This window comes from Ylistrum balloti, unplaced genomic scaffold (genome assembly GCF_031769215.1).
Source record: "Ylistrum balloti isolate Yb309-2 unplaced genomic scaffold, AGI_CSIRO_Ybal_v1 Utg369874, whole genome shotgun sequence".
NCBI lineage: Eukaryota > Metazoa > Mollusca > Bivalvia > Pectinida > Pectinidae > Ylistrum > Ylistrum balloti.
This window is the reverse complement of record NW_026782015.1, coordinates 1,465,749-1,485,831: the sequence shown is the minus strand read 5'-3', so window position 1 is coordinate 1,485,831 and position 20,083 is coordinate 1,465,749. Positions and strand designations below refer to the sequence as shown.

Here is a 20,083-nt window from a genome sequence, read left to right as displayed (position 1 = left end):
TAAAATGAAGTCTACAACATTCAGCGTCACACTGCTAAGTACTCAATTGCCATACATATATTTTCATAACTTTGTACATTTTTGAATTTACGGAAAGTTACAACTAGTTTCGCGCGAATTTCTGATGAAGGTCGGTCAAAATGATAACAATTCACTTTTCAGTTGGAATACTAGCCCATACTCATGCGCTAATGTCGACCGAAGTCGGCTTACGCCTGAAGTGTATGACGCAATTGTCTTAAAACACCTAGATTCATAGTACCTATGCAGTTACCTCGAAATATCTTCTTCGGACCACATACACACATGGTATCTTCCACAGTCATCCGGATGTAATACACCAGTGCCCTGTCAGTCTTTTCCTCCTATCGGAAGTCTGACCTAACCACATCATTTTATCAAATCATGCCAATTGGCCATTTATCTGACAACTTATACCACTGATGCTTGCGATCAACACTTCGAAGCACGTGGCTAACTTTATTTGATTTGACAATGAAAATAATTTTGGGCAATGTAATTTGTCTTGTGTCCTCGCAACAGCCAAGGGCACCTGAAGAAGTACAAGGACGGTGGTCGGTTGTCTTTATAGTGCTGTCAAACTGAAATATCATACTTTGGATACGATCATACAGGTGAATATATCTACCTCACGAGCACGGTAAATATTTGCATTTTGGAGTTCGTGTCACCCTAAATTGACAAGAGGTGTTTTTTTGTTTTTGTTTTATGATCTTGTGTTAGTTTGCCCCGGAAGTTTGTCACTTGAAACAACACTCTGTAGTCAGGTTTTAACCTTATATATTCGCACACAAGGTGCTAACATAATTACAACAATAATAAAACCGCTCGATATTATCTTAGAGTTCTTATAACGAAGTTGGAATTCAGCAGCATTCTCAACATTTTTTCTCGTGCTTGTTTGTTTGTTTTTGTTTTGTTTTGTTTGTTTTTTGTTTTTGTTTTTCTTATTTTGTATAAATAAGAAAAAATATAAGCGATTCCAACCAGATAACAGCATAAAAATGGTAGAATACAACGTAAAGCAGCCTATTCAAGTGGTGTCGTATTGTTGTCAAGCGTAAGTCAAACTATCTTACGTCAAAGAGTGTGCTAGTATTTCCAAATTATCATTAGCATCGCTGCAGTTCATTTTCGGATCTTTTTAACTTTTCACCTTTTAAAATGGGAAAATATATGGTTTGCCTTTAAATATCGTATATATATCGATATATATAATTCTCTCGTATGATGACAGAATATATTAATATTTCTCAGTTGTGAAAAAATATATATTTTTCTTTCATACTCGTAAAATATACAAGTGATATTCAACGGGAAACCATTAAAAAATGGCCAGTGTCTTAAAATATACTTAAGCGAGTCACTTTTGTCTTTCTGTCCCAATTCAAAATACAGCTTATATATAAAGACACTGGTCATGTATTATATTTATACTGAAACACTGATTGATAATTCAGGTTTTCGAAACGTTAAAAACTTGTTATTTAATCTTTGTATAACTTGACATTAACGTTATGGTAAATCTTGCCGGATAATGTACGCCAAAATAATTATTCCGCGCGAAATATAGTTCCTAAGTTTAACAGGTGTAACAGCAATTTTACGAATTTACGTAAATGGTAACTTGTTCTTAACAACATGTATAATTGCTCATTTAACAAGTTATTTATATTTCAAATGTCATCTAAGTAAATTTTAGAGGAAATTCTGTGGAATTCATGCATGCGCTAAAAAATACATATATTTTCCGAAACTACCGAATGCAGCAGAAATATATGTGGCAACGCATTTGCAGATGAGGATGAATACCCTTTATGTCTTCACGGAATTCTAATGTATAGTCAGGCTTGATGATAATCGATTGTCTGTCTTGGACGGAGACAACAATAATCATCAATAACTGGAGACCACGACGATTATTTAGAAGATATCTGCCTTTATCGACGACCACGGTGATATCCGTAATCATAATATCACAAGCGATAATCGAAATCCGTGAATCGACTGCCTAGCTTGGCAAACACGGTGATAATCGTTTGTCGAGGTCAGGTGTGTTGTTTTATATGTTCATGTGAAGAGAATGAATTGTAATACACTTGGGTTCAAAACGTTTGTTTAATGTTATATTAATATATGTTGAGGTATTTCCGACATATCCCAAGATTGCAAATCAAACTGGAAAAAAATATGATCGCAATTCATCATTAGGATCACTACAGTACAATGATCATATCGCTAAACTGAAGTTGACTAGAATGTTTTGATTTCATATTTTAAAAGCAATGTCATACATAATTTACATAGGACATATGTCCCTGGTCATCACAGACATAACCACAAACTCGCCTACGTGTTTTTTAAACATAAATGATAAATAAAATACCCATCGGCAAATATCTGCTAGATCTCCAGCTCTAGCCGAAAGGCAGTAGAAAAAAGATCAGTTTGCTGTGAAAACACGTGTCGTAGATTTTACCCATGTAAGTTCGCACTTTCCTTCATTATACTAAGACTTGATCGATAAGATGAGTGATTGACCTCTTAAAGCAAGTCGCGTCGTTTTTTCGCCTGCGGTAATTTTCCGTAGTGGGGTAAATGACCCATGACATGACCTAGAAGTCCCGTCCACGCTGTCGATGTAAACAAAGATGGCTATTTTTGGCGCATATTGATCCACCAATGGCGTTCGATGTCAAAGGGCGTGTCAGAACGTGCGCGTCTTCCGAAATGCTATAACAACATATTCGATTGGTTAGAACATTTTAGTGTGTTGTAAAATCTTTTTTGATTGGTCAAATTTAAGGTACGCGGCTTTCATTCTCTGTCCTGCTCTGAACCGTTAGCGTCACTTGAAAATTACTCCCGGGTTTGCAAGTTTACCGTTGCACAAACAAGTCTTCTTGGTATGTAATTACAGTTTTTCTTGACTGAAAAAGCTATGGATAAGTTGTCTCCGATGAAGTTTATTTTGAAAAATATATGTTTTAGTGTTTGTATTAGACTTTTTGGTATTATATGCTAAAAAAAGTCTTGCTCGGTTTTTAGGGGTCATGTCGGGTTATGTTTTTGACGAGTCGAGAGCCTTAAGTTTGCTTGCCTGTTACCATATTGCTCATTTACTGTTTTAAAGTGATGAAAATTCTGCATGGATGTATATTTCATGTTCATTTTACTGGCATTACTTTAAGTGATTAATTCAATACATATTACAGAAGAAGAAGAAATCGGTGACAAAATAACATCGCGAAAAGGCACTGCATCAATGGCGTTATCAAAACAAACATGGCTGCTTGACAGTTAGGCCTAGACCAGTTACAACATATCATGCGACTTTGAATGCCGTATCTAAATTATTTTGTTAATTTTCTATTACATTATTTTTCAGCAACTTGAAAGTTTTTAAAAGCTCAAAATGGCAGCAAGGAAAGGTAAGAGAAATTTTCAGAAAACCGTATTTTATTGCATAAATCATATGGAAATTGAATTTGTCAATGTTTGCAAGTTTTAGTATCGTTTCTGTTTTAGTTTGTGGTAGGTGCGTCGTGATCGTATAGTCTTTAAAGTGTAAAACACACCACCTTAACAGTAAATTTATACATGAACGGTATTTGTAGCCATACGTAGCTAGAAGACCTACATTTCTCGGTTGACAGTTGTTGCTTATAGGATGTACTTTTCTTGATGATGAAAACTACTTTTGATGATTTCTTGATAACATCTTGATGAAAGAATGTTTAACGGAAGTAAATGAAAATGAGTTGTAATTATACTGTGAAACTGAATGATTCATTTTATTTGTTTTCAACAGCAGCAGCAGCAAAGTCTCCCGCAAAGAAGGCCGCGGCCAAGCCAAAGAAGGGTGTGAAGAAAGGAGGTATGTTCATAAACTATTAGCAAAATAGTGTTACTTAGTGTTATGGATTCTGATCTGATTTGATACTCAAGAGCAGATGTAAAATATTGGAAATTTTTAAGCTTTATGTGTAATGTAGCATTAGTAAAATGGGACATACTGCATACCTTGTAAGTCAAAGCCCATATAGCAATATAGATAATACTTAAGCTTTCAGTAAACCCACTTTCTATAAACTGCTTTATTAATGAGTAATAAGCATATATCAATTTTAGTATCACAATAAGGTTTTCAGCATCAGGTATATTTGTATTTAATCTTTGGTGTATTTGATAGCTTCCATTTACTCTGTACAAAACAATTAGTTATTTAGGAATTCCTGTACAACAAATTTGTCATTTTTCATAGTAAATGTTCTGTTTGAAAGTTACTATCAAAAAGGTGTACGCTTGTGCTTCTTCCACGATAGGTAAAAAGTAAAGACGAAAAAATATCATTTTTAACAACTCAAATGAGTATGAATTTATCTTTTATGAAGGTGTGAAAAAAGCCACAAAGAAGGCAGCCCCTGCAAAGAAAGCAGCAAAGAAAGGAGCAAAGAAGGCAGCAAAAAAGGCAGTAAAGGGAAAGAAAGCAGCAAAGAAGTGAAGCTAGCACCATGTCACCTCAATGCCTTGTCATCATCCAGCCATTACTGTTCATTCATCTGTTGTCTTTCTTGTTGACTGAGGCGGGTGTTTTATACTGAACTTTAGTAATATATGTTTTTATTGACTGTAGATAATTTATGAATTGTAGATTTTTATTCATTTAAAAAATAAAGATCTGGATATTAACCTGCATCTTTTCATGAATTGCCTCAACATATTAAAAATTTAAAGTCATTAACATAGCAAAAATCCAACTCATATTTATCAACGGAATCCGTTGCAGAAATACTCCTGTCTTGGAATGACATATTGTCAAACTTAGAATGAAGATGTGTGTAATAAAACTTTAATAACAAAAGACGCTGTAGTAAAATGTCTTTTTTATTATTATTATTTCTTTTACTTGGTTTTATCTTAGCCTACCATATCAGATGGTGAGCTGTTCAAATCGCACTGCATCTGTGATTTGTCATCAGTTCCTAAAGATTTGTCATGTTGTTGCATTTTTTCCAGTGAAATTTAAAGTTTTTATGGTGTGAAAATATAAGTGATATTTCATTTAGTTGATATTCTTCCTCATAGTGGACCAGTGGATAGCTGCAACAGCATAGAAACTTCATAATCACTAATTAGAACCTTCTTAATCATGGATTGTAATCAAACATAATTTGAATGGAAGCATAGTTAGGTGGTAAGCATACCAAGTTGTACAATGGCAGGGCAAAATTGACTTTGATACCAATTACTTGCTAGTTATTGCTAATTTTGACTGGTAGCATCCTAGGTGGTGGACATTCAAAATTATACAAACGGTGCCAAGGGCATCACCAAAAGAGATTTGAAAGCAAATTCCATATAATCAATGGCAAAAACAGAAAGAAGAGAAAATATACTTTTTAAACACCAAACAGTGGGCACATACACTTGTCTCTGGGATCTCTGGTTTTAGGCTTGTAGAAAATGTAAAAGTAGCAACTTATCACAATGACAAGGATGAGATTGATTGGAGACTTCAGTCAATCGCTGTCCTGTTAGGTGTTATCAAATGTGGTCATTGCACATCATATGTAAAGAGTATTAATATATTACTGTTTCAAAATCTTCAAAGGTATCAACAGTACTGATATCCATGGAATTTAACCTGGATGAAAATTCCTTTTGTCATGGGCAGTTGTATCTGACTTGTGAGATGATATAAACAATGACAAGCATTTTGATAGTCAATGTCATTACTTATGTAGAAATTCAGAAGGGTATGATAAAAATAATCATTCCTCTCTTAGATGAAGAAATAGGCTTCTTTGGGAATCTCATTCCTTACAAACAGGGTAACATTAAGGCAGGCTACATTTTCACAAGCCACTGCTGATTTCTTGCATGAAAATGGGAGTTAAATTTTTCTACATCCAAAAAAAAATTGTGTAATTGAAATCTGTTGCTTGATTATGTTTTGGCCTCAAACAGAATTGTCATGTATTTACATTTACACTGTTTCAACAATATGTTAAGGGTTAGGGATTCACTATTGTATGTAGAATCTGCCTGATGCTGGATAAAAGGTACATGATGTTTCATTGACTGGGCAAAATTCATGCTTCCAAGTATTTAAAAAATGGTATAAATACAGTGGATATAATAATCTATCAGAAAATGATAGAATTGAAAACAAAGGACTGAGAGTTTGAAATTATCAAAATTATGGAAATGGCCAAAACTATTGTATAAAAACCTTTTTTGATCACAATTTCAACATACCATTTAAAAATTAACACACAGTTTACTAACAATGGATTTTTCAACACTACCAAGACTGCAGTGTGTTATTAATTCTGTGTGGAGTCATTGGGTGTGTCGGGTGCTGATGAATTATTAAGTTTACAAGTGTTGGATCTTTCAAGCATTGATGCAGGTGGGAAGTGCCACTGTAGATTATAGTCATACATAATTCAAGATCAATAAAAAACACCATTCTCCACCATTGGCTGTCAAGCTTATTGCTATACCATTCTCTGGGTTTTCCTGCGATAATTTCTGGATTACATCAAAGTGCTGCTTTTCCTGTACTGACAGAGTGAAAACGAAGGGCAATAACTCTGGGAAATTAGAATGAAAAAGAAACCCCACAAAATTAACTGTAGAACTGGACATCCAATCTGGGTACTTGACTAGTATTTGATGTCTCATTATATGATTAACTGTAGAACTTGATGTACCACCATTTAAATGACTGAAGTACTAGATGTCCAACTGCCTCTTTGTATTGATTTAAATAGTAGGACATCTAGTAATACAGTCAATACAGACAGTGAGATGGTGGGACATCTAGTGCTACAGTCAATACAGACAGTGAGATGGTGGGACATCTAGTGCTACAGTCAATAGACAGTGAGATGGTAGGACATCTAGTGCTACAGTCAATACAGACAGTGAGATGGTGGGACATCTAGTAATACTGTCAATACAGACAGTGAGATGGTGGGACATCTAGTGCTACAGTCAATACAGACAGTGAGATGGTGGGACATCTAGTGCTACAGTCAATACAGACAGTGAGATGGTGGGACATCTAGTGCTACAGTCAATACAGACAGTGAGATGGTGGGACATCTAGTGCTACAGTCAATACAGACAGTGAGATGGTGGGGCATCTAGTACTACAGTCAATACAGACAGTGAGATGGTGGGACATCTAGTACTAAAGTCAATACAGACCGTGAGATGTTGGGACATCTAGTACTACAGTCAATACAGCCAGTGAGATGGTGAGACATCTAGTACTAGTCAATACAGACAGTGACACAGTGGGATAGCTAGTACTACAGTCAATACAGACAGTGAGATGGTGGGACATCTAGTACTACAGTCAATACAGACAGTGAGATGGTGGAACATCTAGTAATACAGTCGGTGAGATGGAGCAACATCTAGTACTACAGTCAATACAGACAATGAGATGGTGGGACATCTAGTACTACAGTCAATACAGACAGTGAGATGGTGGGACATCTAGTACTTCAGTCAATACAGACAGTGAGATGGTGGAACATCTAGTAATACAGTCGGTGAGATGGAGCAACATCTAGTACTACAGTCAATACAGACAATGAGATGGTGGGACATCTAGTACTACAGTCAATACAGACTGTGAGATGGTGGGACATCTAGTACTACAGTCAATACAGCCATTGAGATGGTGGGACATCTAGTACTAAAGTCAATACAGACCGTGAGATGGTGGGACATCTAGTTATACAGACAGTGAGATGGTGGGGCATCTAGTACTACAGTCAATACAGCCAGTGAGATGGTGGGGCATCTAGTACTAAAGTCAATACAGCCAGTGAGATGGTGGGACATCTAGTACTACAGTCAATACAGACAGTGAGATGGTGGGACATCTAGTACTACAGTCAATACAGCCAGTGAGATGGTGGGACATCTAGTACTACAGTCAATACAGACAGTGAGATGGTGGGACAGCTAGTACTACAGTCAATACAGACAGTGAGATGGTGGGACATCTAGTACTAGTCAATACAGACAGTGAGATGGTGGGACATCTAGTACTTCAGTCAATACAGACAGTGAGATGGTGGGGCATCTAGTACTACAGTCAATACAGACAGTGAGATGGTGGGACATCTAGTACTACAGTCAATACAGACAGTGAGATGGTGGGACATCTAGTTATACAGTCAATACAGACAGTGAGATGGTGGGACAGCTAGTACTACAGTCAATACAGACAGTGAGATGGTGGGACATCTAGTACTACAGTCAATACAGACAGTGAGATGGTGGGACATCTAGTTATACAGTCAATACAGACAGTGAGATGGTGGGACAGCTAGTATTACAGTCAATACAGACAGTGAGATGGTGGGGCATCTAGTACTGAAGTCAATACAGAGTGAGATGGTGGGACATCTAGAACTAGTCAATACAGACAGTGAGATGGTGGGACATCTTGTACTACAGTCAATACAGACCGTGAGATGGTGGGACATCTTGTACTACAGTCAATACAGACAGTGAGATGGTGGGACAGCTAGTACTACTGTCAATACAGACAGCGAGATGGTGGGACATCTAGTACTACAGTCAATACAGACAGTGAGATGGTGGGACAGCTAGTACTACTGTCAATACAGACAGCGAGATGGTGGGACATCTAGAACTAGTCAATACAGACAGTGACACGATGGGACATCTAGTACTACAGTCAATACAGACAGTGAGATGGTGGGACAGCTAGTACTACAGTCAATACAGACAGTGAGATGGTGGGACATCTAGTTATACAGACAGTGAGATGGTGGGGCATCTAGTACTACAGTCAATACAGACAGTGAGATGGTGGGACATCTAGTACTACAGTCAATACAGACAGTGAGATGGTGGGACATCTAGTACTACAGTCAATACAGACCGTGAGATGGTGGGACATCTTGTACTACAGTCAATACAGACAGTGAGATGGTGGGACATCTAGTACTACAGTCAATACAGACAGTGAGATGGTGGGACATCTAGTACTACAGTCAATACAGACAGTGAGATGGTGGGACATCTAGTACTTGTTTATACAAACAGGGACATAATACTGCCATGTACTGTACTCATTTTTGTTCACAAATTCTAAATCTGACTTAATAATTTAAATGTTGGACTTGAAAGCACTTTCCTCTGTGCAAACGATCATCGTGAAATTGACTTAATTATATTTGAAATGTGAACAAACAGAAAACTTTATATGGCACCTTACCATTTCATAGAAATAAAATGAGAGAATCTAGAGTATAAAACAAGATGATGTTTAATTGTGAACAACACAATGAACAATGTATATTTCGACATTATGGTAATTCAATACATCATCATCACTCTTACTTGTATACAATATAAATTTTCTGCTAATGAGAAGATGTTGACAGTGACTACTGCATCAATCTGGAGTAAAAGAACATTTTTCATTCTTTCTCACACTCAACAACTAAAATAATAATGAAGTAAAATTAACAAGAAAGTGACAAATAGATCCACTCTCTTTAAGTCATCACACTGATACTGGTATTTAGGTAACCTTATCTTAATCTGAGGTCATATCAACAACTGATCTTAGATGTAACAGGACTGGAAACTCTAGGCATTGCTACAGCCAATGTAGAGTCATCACATGTAACCATGATTTCCATCCAAGGTCATCACAACAGTCAGTCTAGGGTCATCATATGTAACCAGGACTGCCTACCATCCAAGATCATCACTAGTCAGTCTAGGGTCATCATATGTAACCATGACTTCCATCTAAGTTCATCACTGCAGTCAGTCTAGGGTCATCATATGTACTCATGACTTTCATCCAAGTTCATCACAACAGTCTAGGGTCATCATATGTAACCATGACTTCCATTTCAGGTCATCACAACAGTCAGTCTAGGGTCATCATATGTAACCATGACTTCCATTTCAGGTCATCACAACAGTCAGTCTAGGGTCATCAAATGTAACCATGACTTCCATTTCAGGTCATCACTACATTCAGTCTAGGGTCATCACAGGTAATTATGACTGCCATCCAAGGTCATCAATACAGTCAGTCTTTAGTCGTATGTAACCATGACTTCAATTTTAGGTCATCACTACAGCTGGTCCCAGGTAATGATACCCATATATACATATAGTGTAAAATTAATCACAATTTATGGAGGCTGTGAGAGCTGCTAGAATGTCAGACAAATGCAATCTTGAGGAAACATCCAAGGTGCATGATTTTACCCCTACCTGGGTTGGTTTGCTTTCTCAGGAAGTTGAGATCTGAAATAGCATGAGACAAACCTCGCATGATATCTAGTGAGGTAGTCACAAGTTATACACTTCATAATGACATAGTATGTATTTTGGTGTTAGCCTTTAGTTCAATATTTCTGTTATTTCAATACATTAATTATACATGCTCACACCAGTTGTTAAAGATATTGCCTCCTGATTGCATTGCCATGCATGATTTTAAACATTCCCTATAGCAAGCAAGAAAGACTTCTATCATAATCCGTTTGGTTTTTTTTTCCAATTTTTTATTAATATTTCAAATACACTTCACATTGGCATCTTGTTCCTATACTTTGTTGTATTGTAGTTGACTTTTAAGTTACTTAAACATTACTAACAACAAGTGTATTATATTGAAAATAATTGAATGAAAGTTTGTGTATTGTTATGCGCAACATATCGAAGCTATAAACATTTTGTTATTACAATATCATATGTGCTATACGGAAACCACAGGACATTCACAAAACAAACCAGCTCAAATGGAATTTCTACAACAAGCTTAAACAGGAGATCCAAGAGAGGTTTTGGCACCCATTTTTATTTGCTCTTTAAAAGTTTTATCTTGTTCCCTTCTTTCTTCTGTTTTTGCTCTTACTGACACGAAATTTGAAAAGTGATAATCAAATCTCTCAGGGCAAAATCCAAGAAGGTCAAGTGTTGGCCTTTTTATTTTCCTGATCAGTCCCATAGTCAGAAAGCCACAGCAAGGGACCAAGAGACCCTACATATGAAATTTGAGAAAGATCCTTTCAGTACTTCTCAAGAAACAGTGATCACAAACTTTCACAGTCAGAATCCAAGATGGCCACCTGTCAAATATTTTGTTTCCAGATCAGTCCCAAATCAAAAGTATATTTCTAGGGACCAAGGGGCAACGACACATGAAATTTGAGGAAGCTCCATCTAGTACTTAGTCTTAGTAGGGATAACATTGTTTTTCATGCAGACGACTGACCACAAATGTTGGACGAGTTAAAAAGCTAACAATCTAAAGATGGCAAGTTTAAAAAGTTCCCAGTTTACTTATACAGCACAACTTAAAATCAAAACACATATGCAAATTAACTTAAATTAAGTCAGTGATTCACTTAAGTATTTGGTTCCATCAACCGAGCATAATCCTAAAAGTTTAACTTCCAGACACACATGACACTAAATAGTAAACATCATCACACAAGCACACTCTCCTACAAGCACATCTATACACAAACACACCCTTATAAAAACAAACTATCACACAAGCATGCCCTCGTAGATGAACATCCTCAACTTTCATACACTTGGTTGATGAAATGATAAATATTCAAAAGCAGAGAATTCTTTTCCAGAAACCTTTCTCCTTACTCTATAAATATTATATCCACTAAGGTCTATTTGTATAATGCTGGAAACCTTCTATTTACTCTGTGAAGTAATGTTTTGACAAAAATTTACATTACACTTTGTGTAAATCAGAGCAATTCTCTTGAAATAACTATCATTACAATAATGTATAAAACTTTACCTTAAATGTAATCCCTCTTACTAAAAATAAACAAGGCAAATAAAAAAAGCAGATCATGTTGTAAATATGTTCATGATACTTTCTGGTACCAATGCTCTATTTTCACCTGATAAATTGTAAAGGTATTTCTACTGTTGTACTCTTTTCACCCACAGATCTAATACATGTCTCTGTTTAGTAAACTACAATTTTCATATATTGCCAAAGTCACTTACCTACATAAACAGAGAAAAACATCTCAAAATTTTACATACTATATTGACAATTTAAAATATTTGCTTTTGAATGCAGTGTTGTTATGTCTGCATGTAACTACAAATGCACCAACACCAGTAAATTTATTGAACTTTTTAGTCCCTTAGACACAACATCTGCATTACAATATAAGGCATACATTATACTACTGATTGGCTGATATGACATATCAACATCACATAATCCTTGCTACGTTAAATATGTTACACACTTCAGGTGTAATGAGGCAACATTCATGCCTCCATATGTCAGAAGATTTTTTAGTCCTCAAACATTTTATTTTTTTCTGTAAAAATATTAGTCATTTTCATATTACTAGGTATGTGGTACTACTGACATCATATCACAAAATAATGATTACCTGATTATGGTCATGTGACAGTATCTATAACTTTTCCCCGTCTGAGTTTTTGCCATTGTACTTCATTTCAACTAAAAACCATTAAAGAAAGCGAAGTAATTTTAGGTTACTTACCTGTAAGAAAGCAAACTTATTTAGAATTACTTACCTGTAAGAAAGTTATTTTTAATAAGCTATAAAACACTGTAACTGCTCATATCTGATACATGAGACTTGCGCCAACTGATTTCAGTACTTTTACTGTCTATCTGGTGGATAGGCATGACTTCAGCTTGACCACGTTAAACAATTAAACTCTCTATTTCAAGATACACTGACCACAAATTTTACCTGTTACAAGTAAAAGTTAGTAATATAGAGTTAGTCTTATCACAAGTGTTCATCATTGAAAAATGAATAACAGGCCATAACTACTGAAAGGCAAACCTAACTGAAGTTTGTGACTGTTAACAGCTGTCTTATGTTCCAAAACATGGTCATTATAAGAAACATCATCATAACAGATCATAAAAATGTCCTGAGATGTACCATGATCAAAGGTGCCTGATCAATTGTATGCCTGGACAGTGACACAAGCACAGACCAAGAAATGAAGTTGTAATCTGTACTCTACATTGGTAGTACCAGTTCTGGTCATAGGAGTAAGTCAGTAGGAACATTCTGTGGACAACAGAAAACAACTATATGAAGTAGTACAATGGCAAAAACTTACAAGGGAATTGGAAGTCTATGTACATGTAACATTAACAAGCTAGTTCACAATCAACAGCTGTCTTTATGGTAAGAATCATCATGACATTTTTACATGGTTCGAAAATGATCATTTGACTGCAATGGAAAATGTCTTAATGAACATATGAAATTAGTCTGAAATAAATAATCAAAGATCTCCATTTCGGTGTCTTTCTCGTCCATGTCTGTCTCGATGTCGTTCCTTACTCCGTGATCTTGATCTTCTATCACGATGTGAGTGTTTAGAACTTTTTTTAAGGTGCCGTTCTCGACTGTGTGAACGTTTGCGATCACGACTCCTTGGCCGTGTATCTCTGTCCTTGGCCCTTTTCTGTCTCTCACGCTCTCTTTGCAGGTCCCGTGCAAAGTCACCCCCACTTGATTGTGCAGATCTTCTTGAAGGTGAAGGTCGCCTTCCCCTAGATCGATGATGATCTGGTGAATGTCTACGATGATCAGGAGATGACCTATAGTGAGGTGATCGACGTCGGTCCGGTGATCGTCGATGAGGTGATCGTCGGACGGGTGATCGTCGAACAGGTGATCGTCGTGGAGATCTGCGTGATTGTGGAGATGATGTTCCTCTATCGGGAGACCTATATCATAAAGATTCAAAACAAATAAATTACCTTCTAAAATGATATAGACATTTTTCCTTTCAATGATGACATTTACAATGTATAAACTATAACAAATGACTGAAATGGTTACCCATTACTCTCTACCTACCTTCGTCTGTGCGACATTCTCTCTGCCTCCCCAAAGCTCAATTCCTCATCAGGTATATGCTGTGGCTGAGTGGTGACTAGCTCTTCCTCCTCTTTTGCTGGACAGGACCACTGATGATTCTTCAGCTTCTGCATAAGATCTTTTTGTACTGGTACAGGGATACGCGGAAACAAGGTGGAGTACCATTCCAGCTTAGTCATCCACTGACGAATCATTTCACCGATTGGCATCACATGACCTCCACCTGCCTTTACATCTATTTCCTGTAATGAGAGACCAAAAGTGAAACATGAGTAATATGTCAGAACCATGTGACAAACTCGGACAAATGTTAGCTATCTTGTACTAAATGGGTTTGCTCTAGTGTCCCAGTGGGCTGAAAGGTAAATATCTGTTGTATGATATTATACTAAGAACACATGAGCCAGACATGTAAATCTTCCTGGCAGCAGGAAGTTACGAGATTTCCTAGATGCTTGACTACATAAATACATTTCAAACCACTGACATATAGAGAAAAAAAGAGAAAATTTGTTTGTGCAATAATCGAACCCAATTAATTTGAACATGGATTTATCGTTATGTGTCCACATGTAAAATCAAAGTCCTATCCAAACGCCTTGTTATTCTCTGTTACTTTCATATGAGAAACTCTTTGACTTTACACTGTAATTTGTCGTTTTCTTGTATGAAAGAGCACAGGTCTCCATATTAGCCTTGACTTGTGGGGTTTCCCGTTTAGTGAAGTGGAGAAGTGCTTGCCTTGAGAGCAATAAATCACTTGTTTGAGCCTCAGCAGTGCTAGAATAAATTTCTTATTACTATCTCCTATTACGGAATCATGGTTGATTTCAGATTCAGCTAAAATTAGGTTAATTTGAAGAATTTCATCAAGCATTTCAATGTAACTGGGTTCGAATAAATAAGCAAAAACAAAATCCTAGGTAGTCAGTAAATTATTGCAAACAATTGATATTACCTAATCTGTCCAAGCTCACACCAACAACTTTATACAAGTATAAAGCTTTCTTTGATATTTTGTCTATTCTGAACATAATCACAACACAATGTATTTGTTTATAAATATCAATGACAAACTCCATTTTTCACAGTATCAATTACCAAAAGGTGTGATTTACCAAATGTTATGATTTATTGAAAGTTGAAACGGAGTGAGCACAGACAGTGTATAATTCAAACAACAGAACATTAACTTTGGACTGAGATGTGTTTTTACTACATACTGCATGTTTTCATACCACATTCATATAAAATATGTAATAGTTAATTTCAACAAAGTGATTTTTTGTTGTCTGTAGATAATTGGTGATATGATTAAGGTGATTTTGTGTGTGTATGCATGTTATTATAACCTCAAGTCAGAGGTCAAAGGTCAATCCACGGTGAATTGGCGAACTTGCTATCGTGAGACCAGCCCTCATCGGGATCTAGAGCAACACCCTGCAGTAATACAAAACAAAGTCTATAGTGAAGGCATCGTCAGTCATTTCTTACAAATGCTCAAGTTTACCTTTAAATTTGCATTAGAAAACACTTTCTGAGATCTTTTTCATTTGAAGGAGTTGCTCTTCTCTAATAAACATTGATGTAAGCTCAAGGATTTACACAAGAATATGGTTTTAGTTGTACTTCCTGAACATAAAAAGAAATTGGTATGATAATACACATTCATAGGCAGTGACACAAGAGTATCATTATCACTAAAATTTTGTTATAAGTACAAAGTGCGGGGTACTATACTCACCACTATACAAAAGCCTCCAGTCAGCCAGAGGATCCTCATGTGTGTGGGGGGGAAGGGGGAGGGGCATTACCTTACTCACTTCACTTATGTAAACAGAAATTTCTTGATCAGTTAAAAACTTTACTTTCTATCAAATTATCAAGTGACGATATATAGATAAGAAATCACTGTTTCAAAAGATGCATCTTATTTGGCATTTATTCACACATTGATAAAAGATAAAAGTTTCTATGATTCTTTTAACAGTATTATTGCATATCATAAGTTCCAGAAAATAGGCTTGAGCGGCCTGGACTTTGATGGGGAGGGGTGTGTGTTTGTGTTTAACATACCTCCTCATCTTCCAAGTATGGTTCATACCAGTCCCAAAGCTCTTTAGGGTCCTGTGTGTATCTGTAATTTAATAATACTTCTCTGATGAAACAATTAAAATTCTAACTGACAATTTCTACCTATCCACAGGAAATCACGGGATGTCAAATTATGTTACTGAAGTAGAATGTTTACAGATTTTATCCTTTGAGTACAATGGTAAGTTCATGAATCCTCTAAAATTCACTTGATAAATACAGCTTGTAGTGTGACCATTCTGCGATGTTAAAGAAAATTTAAATTTATCAACAGAAAACTGGTTTATGACGTGTAATTAACCCAGGAGGAGAGTATGACAACACAGGGTGCCAGTTGATACAACATAATATCAGTCTCACCTGATGTACATAAATCCCAGGCCACGTATGAAAGGAGAATCCTGGTGTGTGATAAGTCCTGTCACCTGTTTACGTGTCAATCTCAATGTAAACAGCTTGTACAGCAGACAATAAGCACTGGATACTATCCCTCCAGCTCCTACACCTCGTACCTATAAAACAGATCAATCCAATACAGGTACAATACATTAGTTACAGGTATTGTACACTAGTACACACCAGACTCTAGCCATCCAGTCTGTACAACATACCTATATAGATCACTCCAATACAGGTACAATACATTAATTACAGGTATTGTATACTAGTACACACCAAACTTAGCCATCCAATCTGTATAACATACCTATATAGATCACTCCAATACAGGTAAGATGCATTAGTTACAGGTTATTGTACACTAGTACACACCAGACTCTAGTCATCCAGTCTGTACAACGTACATATATAGATCACTCCAATACAGGTACGATACATTAGTTATAGGCATGCTACATACTAGTACACACTAGACACTATCCATCCAGCCCATACCTTTTACTTATATTGATCATTCCAACATAGTATTGATCACTTACACTCACTGGACACTACCCATTCTGCTCATACAATGTTTCTAATACTGCTTTATTACACATATTCTATTTCTACTTTTCATCGCTGTGCATACAAATATTGATGACAACATCTACTATTACGTCCTTGCAAACAGCTGTAATACTGTCAGCATTTTTAATATTTGCTATATTTACATCATATTTGTGAACAGGGCATCAGAAACTGTTGATGTACCTACCCCTCCACACATGCCAGTCTGCCCTGCTGTCTTCCTGCTGCCTCTTTCCCAAGGCTCTAAATGCTCCACCTGAAATAGACCAATTTTGTTCTTCATGTTCAGAGTTTGACAATTGACTCCCTGTTTGCTTAGTTCTTCAACTAAGCAACTAATTAAGTTATACACTTGTACTCCATTTATCGAAACCAACTACTGATCATGAAAACAGTTTTCAACAGAGTATTTTATACAAATATACAACGAACATAGCTACAGTGACCACTTTTATTTTACTGTAATACAGTAACACATGTCCATTGATATCATATACATATATTAGCTAAAGCTAGTGTAGTCAATAATTTTAATTATCTTTAAATGTAAAACTAGAGCCATTGATAACTGTTGTTTACATATTCACAAGTTATGCCCTCAACACAACAGGATCTACAATACAATAATGACTTACTCTATAGTAAATTTCATCAATAACTTCATGGTATGTCTTCAGTTCATACAAGTTGACCTTGAAGTAAGGAGAAGACTGTATATTTGTTAATATCAGTGGGTTCATGTTCATGGTCTTTTCATTGCCCCAGATAGGCAATGGATTGTTGGGTGGCATGGTCCTAGTTGGTCAAGTAGTTCTCTCACAGGTGTATAAAACAATCTGTTACCTGTAAAATAGTTTATATAAATTACAAACCTACATTTGTACATGGTCATGTATGTTGAAAAGCCTGTTTTATTACATTTGCCATTGGAATTTATCAATTTGATAAAAACTGATATCATTACAACAATCTAATACAAGTCAAGTCCTTAAGAATGTTTTCAAGATTGTTGTAATGTTCAGCTGACTAACAGTTCAACATATGACATCGTTTGGCATCTTGTGTTTATCCCAAGTTAGTCCAATGACAATAGGACTTTCAAAATGTTCTTCCTTTTTCTTTATGGAAACTCACTATATTAACCTTTTATGTATGAAAACTTCCTATCTCAAGACACTTTTTATTGAAGTGATCAACAGAAGATAATGAGATGTCAGACTCTCATCTGATTAGTTGTGTATTACTCATATCTTTTACTCCTATAAGAGTCTAATGATTATGACTTGTTAATGCAATTAAGAAATTTTGCAGAAATGTTTCTGAAAATGATAAAGATAAGATCCATTGTATTTAACAATTGTAACCAATTACAACAATTAATTAACATTTATATCATTAATATTATGTTCAAATTAAAATCTCATTCTTGAGACACTATATATCAATTTTGTGTACAGCAGCAATTTTTATATAATTTTTTGTTAAATTCTTTTGAATTAAATATCAATAGAAATTTCAACTTGAATGTCCATAATTATTCAAAGGCTTTATCAAAGTTAAACTGCGAAGCAACTTTCTGAGGTAGCATTAATGTTTTATGTATGTTGACACTGCATTGTAAACACTGGGTTTGCCAATCACTACCTGGATTATAGAGACATATTTTCATTCTTTTAAAATATATTTCAAACGAAAGTAACCTTACAATGCTAAATAATTACAGTGGATCCAATTTAAGATCTACATAATTACAGTCAAACATGAGTTTAACGATGCTGGGAATTAGAAAATATATGTATTTGTCACCAAGCTATTCTGGACTTGGTGAGAATTTGAAAGGATTTCTCATCCTTACGCACTGACTTTCTTTCTTCAAAACCAGCGAGTAGTCAAACTTCACAGTAATTTGTTTTCCTAAAAGTTCTTTAAATTTCTGTCCTGACCAAAATTCCCAATAAAATGAATATTCTAAATATATTACAACTATTCAGATGTTTGCAGTAGGTTTCAAACCCATATAATATTTGAATTGTTTCACGGAATGGATAATGCAACACATATCAAAAAACGATCATGAGGTCATGCGTCAGGTGAAAATTTTGGGCACAATGGGTCTATAAAACTGCTGTGACTCATTCATTTACTACTTCAATAACTCAAGTCTCCGTCTCTCCAATATACCATTAAAAACTTACCTTCATGAAGTTTAATCTTCCACTTTGTTATAACGAACTAATTCGTTCTCCTTCGACTACAGGAAGTTCTAGAAACGCTGTCAGCGCCGTCTACGAAAAAGCAATAAACAAGGGAGACGACTTCAACAAGGTAACTAAGGAACGACAACTCTGGTAGACAAGAAAAGCAGGTAGACATGGCAAATGCATTATAGTAAATGTCAAAATGCAAAATGCATTATATTAAAGTTCTTTGTATTTATTATGCTAAACGCCTCATGGGAAATGCTAAATGCCTAATATGTTATGCTGAACGTGAAAAACGGATGATTGATGTGAAGTAATTTTTATGAAAACATATACCCCAATGATTTGAAATGCTGAATGCTCTCATTTACTTCAGTACAGCTGCTCTAAATGTATGCCTAACTACAGGCACCGGTACGCTTTGTGTTTCTTTTTCAGTTCCATTAACCCCAAAGAATTTTTTTTTATCAAAACATATCTCGCATTAAGTATATTTGATTTGGCATTATGCTTTTAGCATTTGGTATTTGCATACAGCATTTAGCATGTACCATGTCAGCTTTACATAATTTGCCCTGATCTTAGTTTCATTTTTGGCATCTTGTGGAAATTCTACACTGTGGTCTCGCTATTCATGCAACAGAGGTCATTGTTTATTTCAATTCCTCTGCTTCTTAGGATTCGAACTAGTACAAATGTCCTCTGGTTTACTAGTAATGCATAAATGTAGTGTAAATTAAAATCACAGGTTTAGATACTAAAGTCTGTGTTAAATTGTGTTGTTACAAAACTTCGCAAAATAAATGTATTTCATTCAAATTAATATTAAAACCATCTGATGATGGTGGACTATTC

At 35.7% G+C, this 20,083-nt stretch overlaps 1 protein-coding gene and 1 long non-coding RNA gene across 2 annotated transcripts; one reads left to right on the top strand and one right to left on the bottom strand.

The window, feature by feature from the left end:
* Positions 1-2,859: 2,859 nt before the first annotated feature.
* On the top strand, positions 2,860-4,887 carry LOC132546111 (uncharacterized). Its single transcript, XR_009554062.1, has 4 exons — positions 2,860-2,927; positions 3,410-3,452; positions 3,833-3,898; positions 4,416-4,887. It is a non-coding gene; the product is annotated as an uncharacterized LOC132546111 (long non-coding RNA).
* Positions 4,888-9,327: 4,440 nt separating this feature from the next.
* On the bottom strand, positions 9,328-19,292 carry LOC132546014 (pre-mRNA-splicing factor 38B-like). The gene is made up of 7 exons (XM_060209708.1): positions 19,223-19,292; positions 17,663-17,870; positions 17,215-17,283; positions 16,419-16,570; positions 16,041-16,101; positions 13,944-14,206; positions 9,328-13,810 (listed from the first exon to the last, which is right to left on the bottom strand). The coding sequence occupies exons 2-7, from the start codon at positions 17,816-17,818 to the stop codon at positions 13,363-13,365; spliced, it is 1,149 nt and encodes a 382-aa protein (XP_060065691.1). The 5' UTR covers positions 17,819-17,870; positions 19,223-19,292; the 3' UTR covers positions 9,328-13,362.
* Between the last annotated feature and the right edge of the window lie 791 nt (positions 19,293-20,083).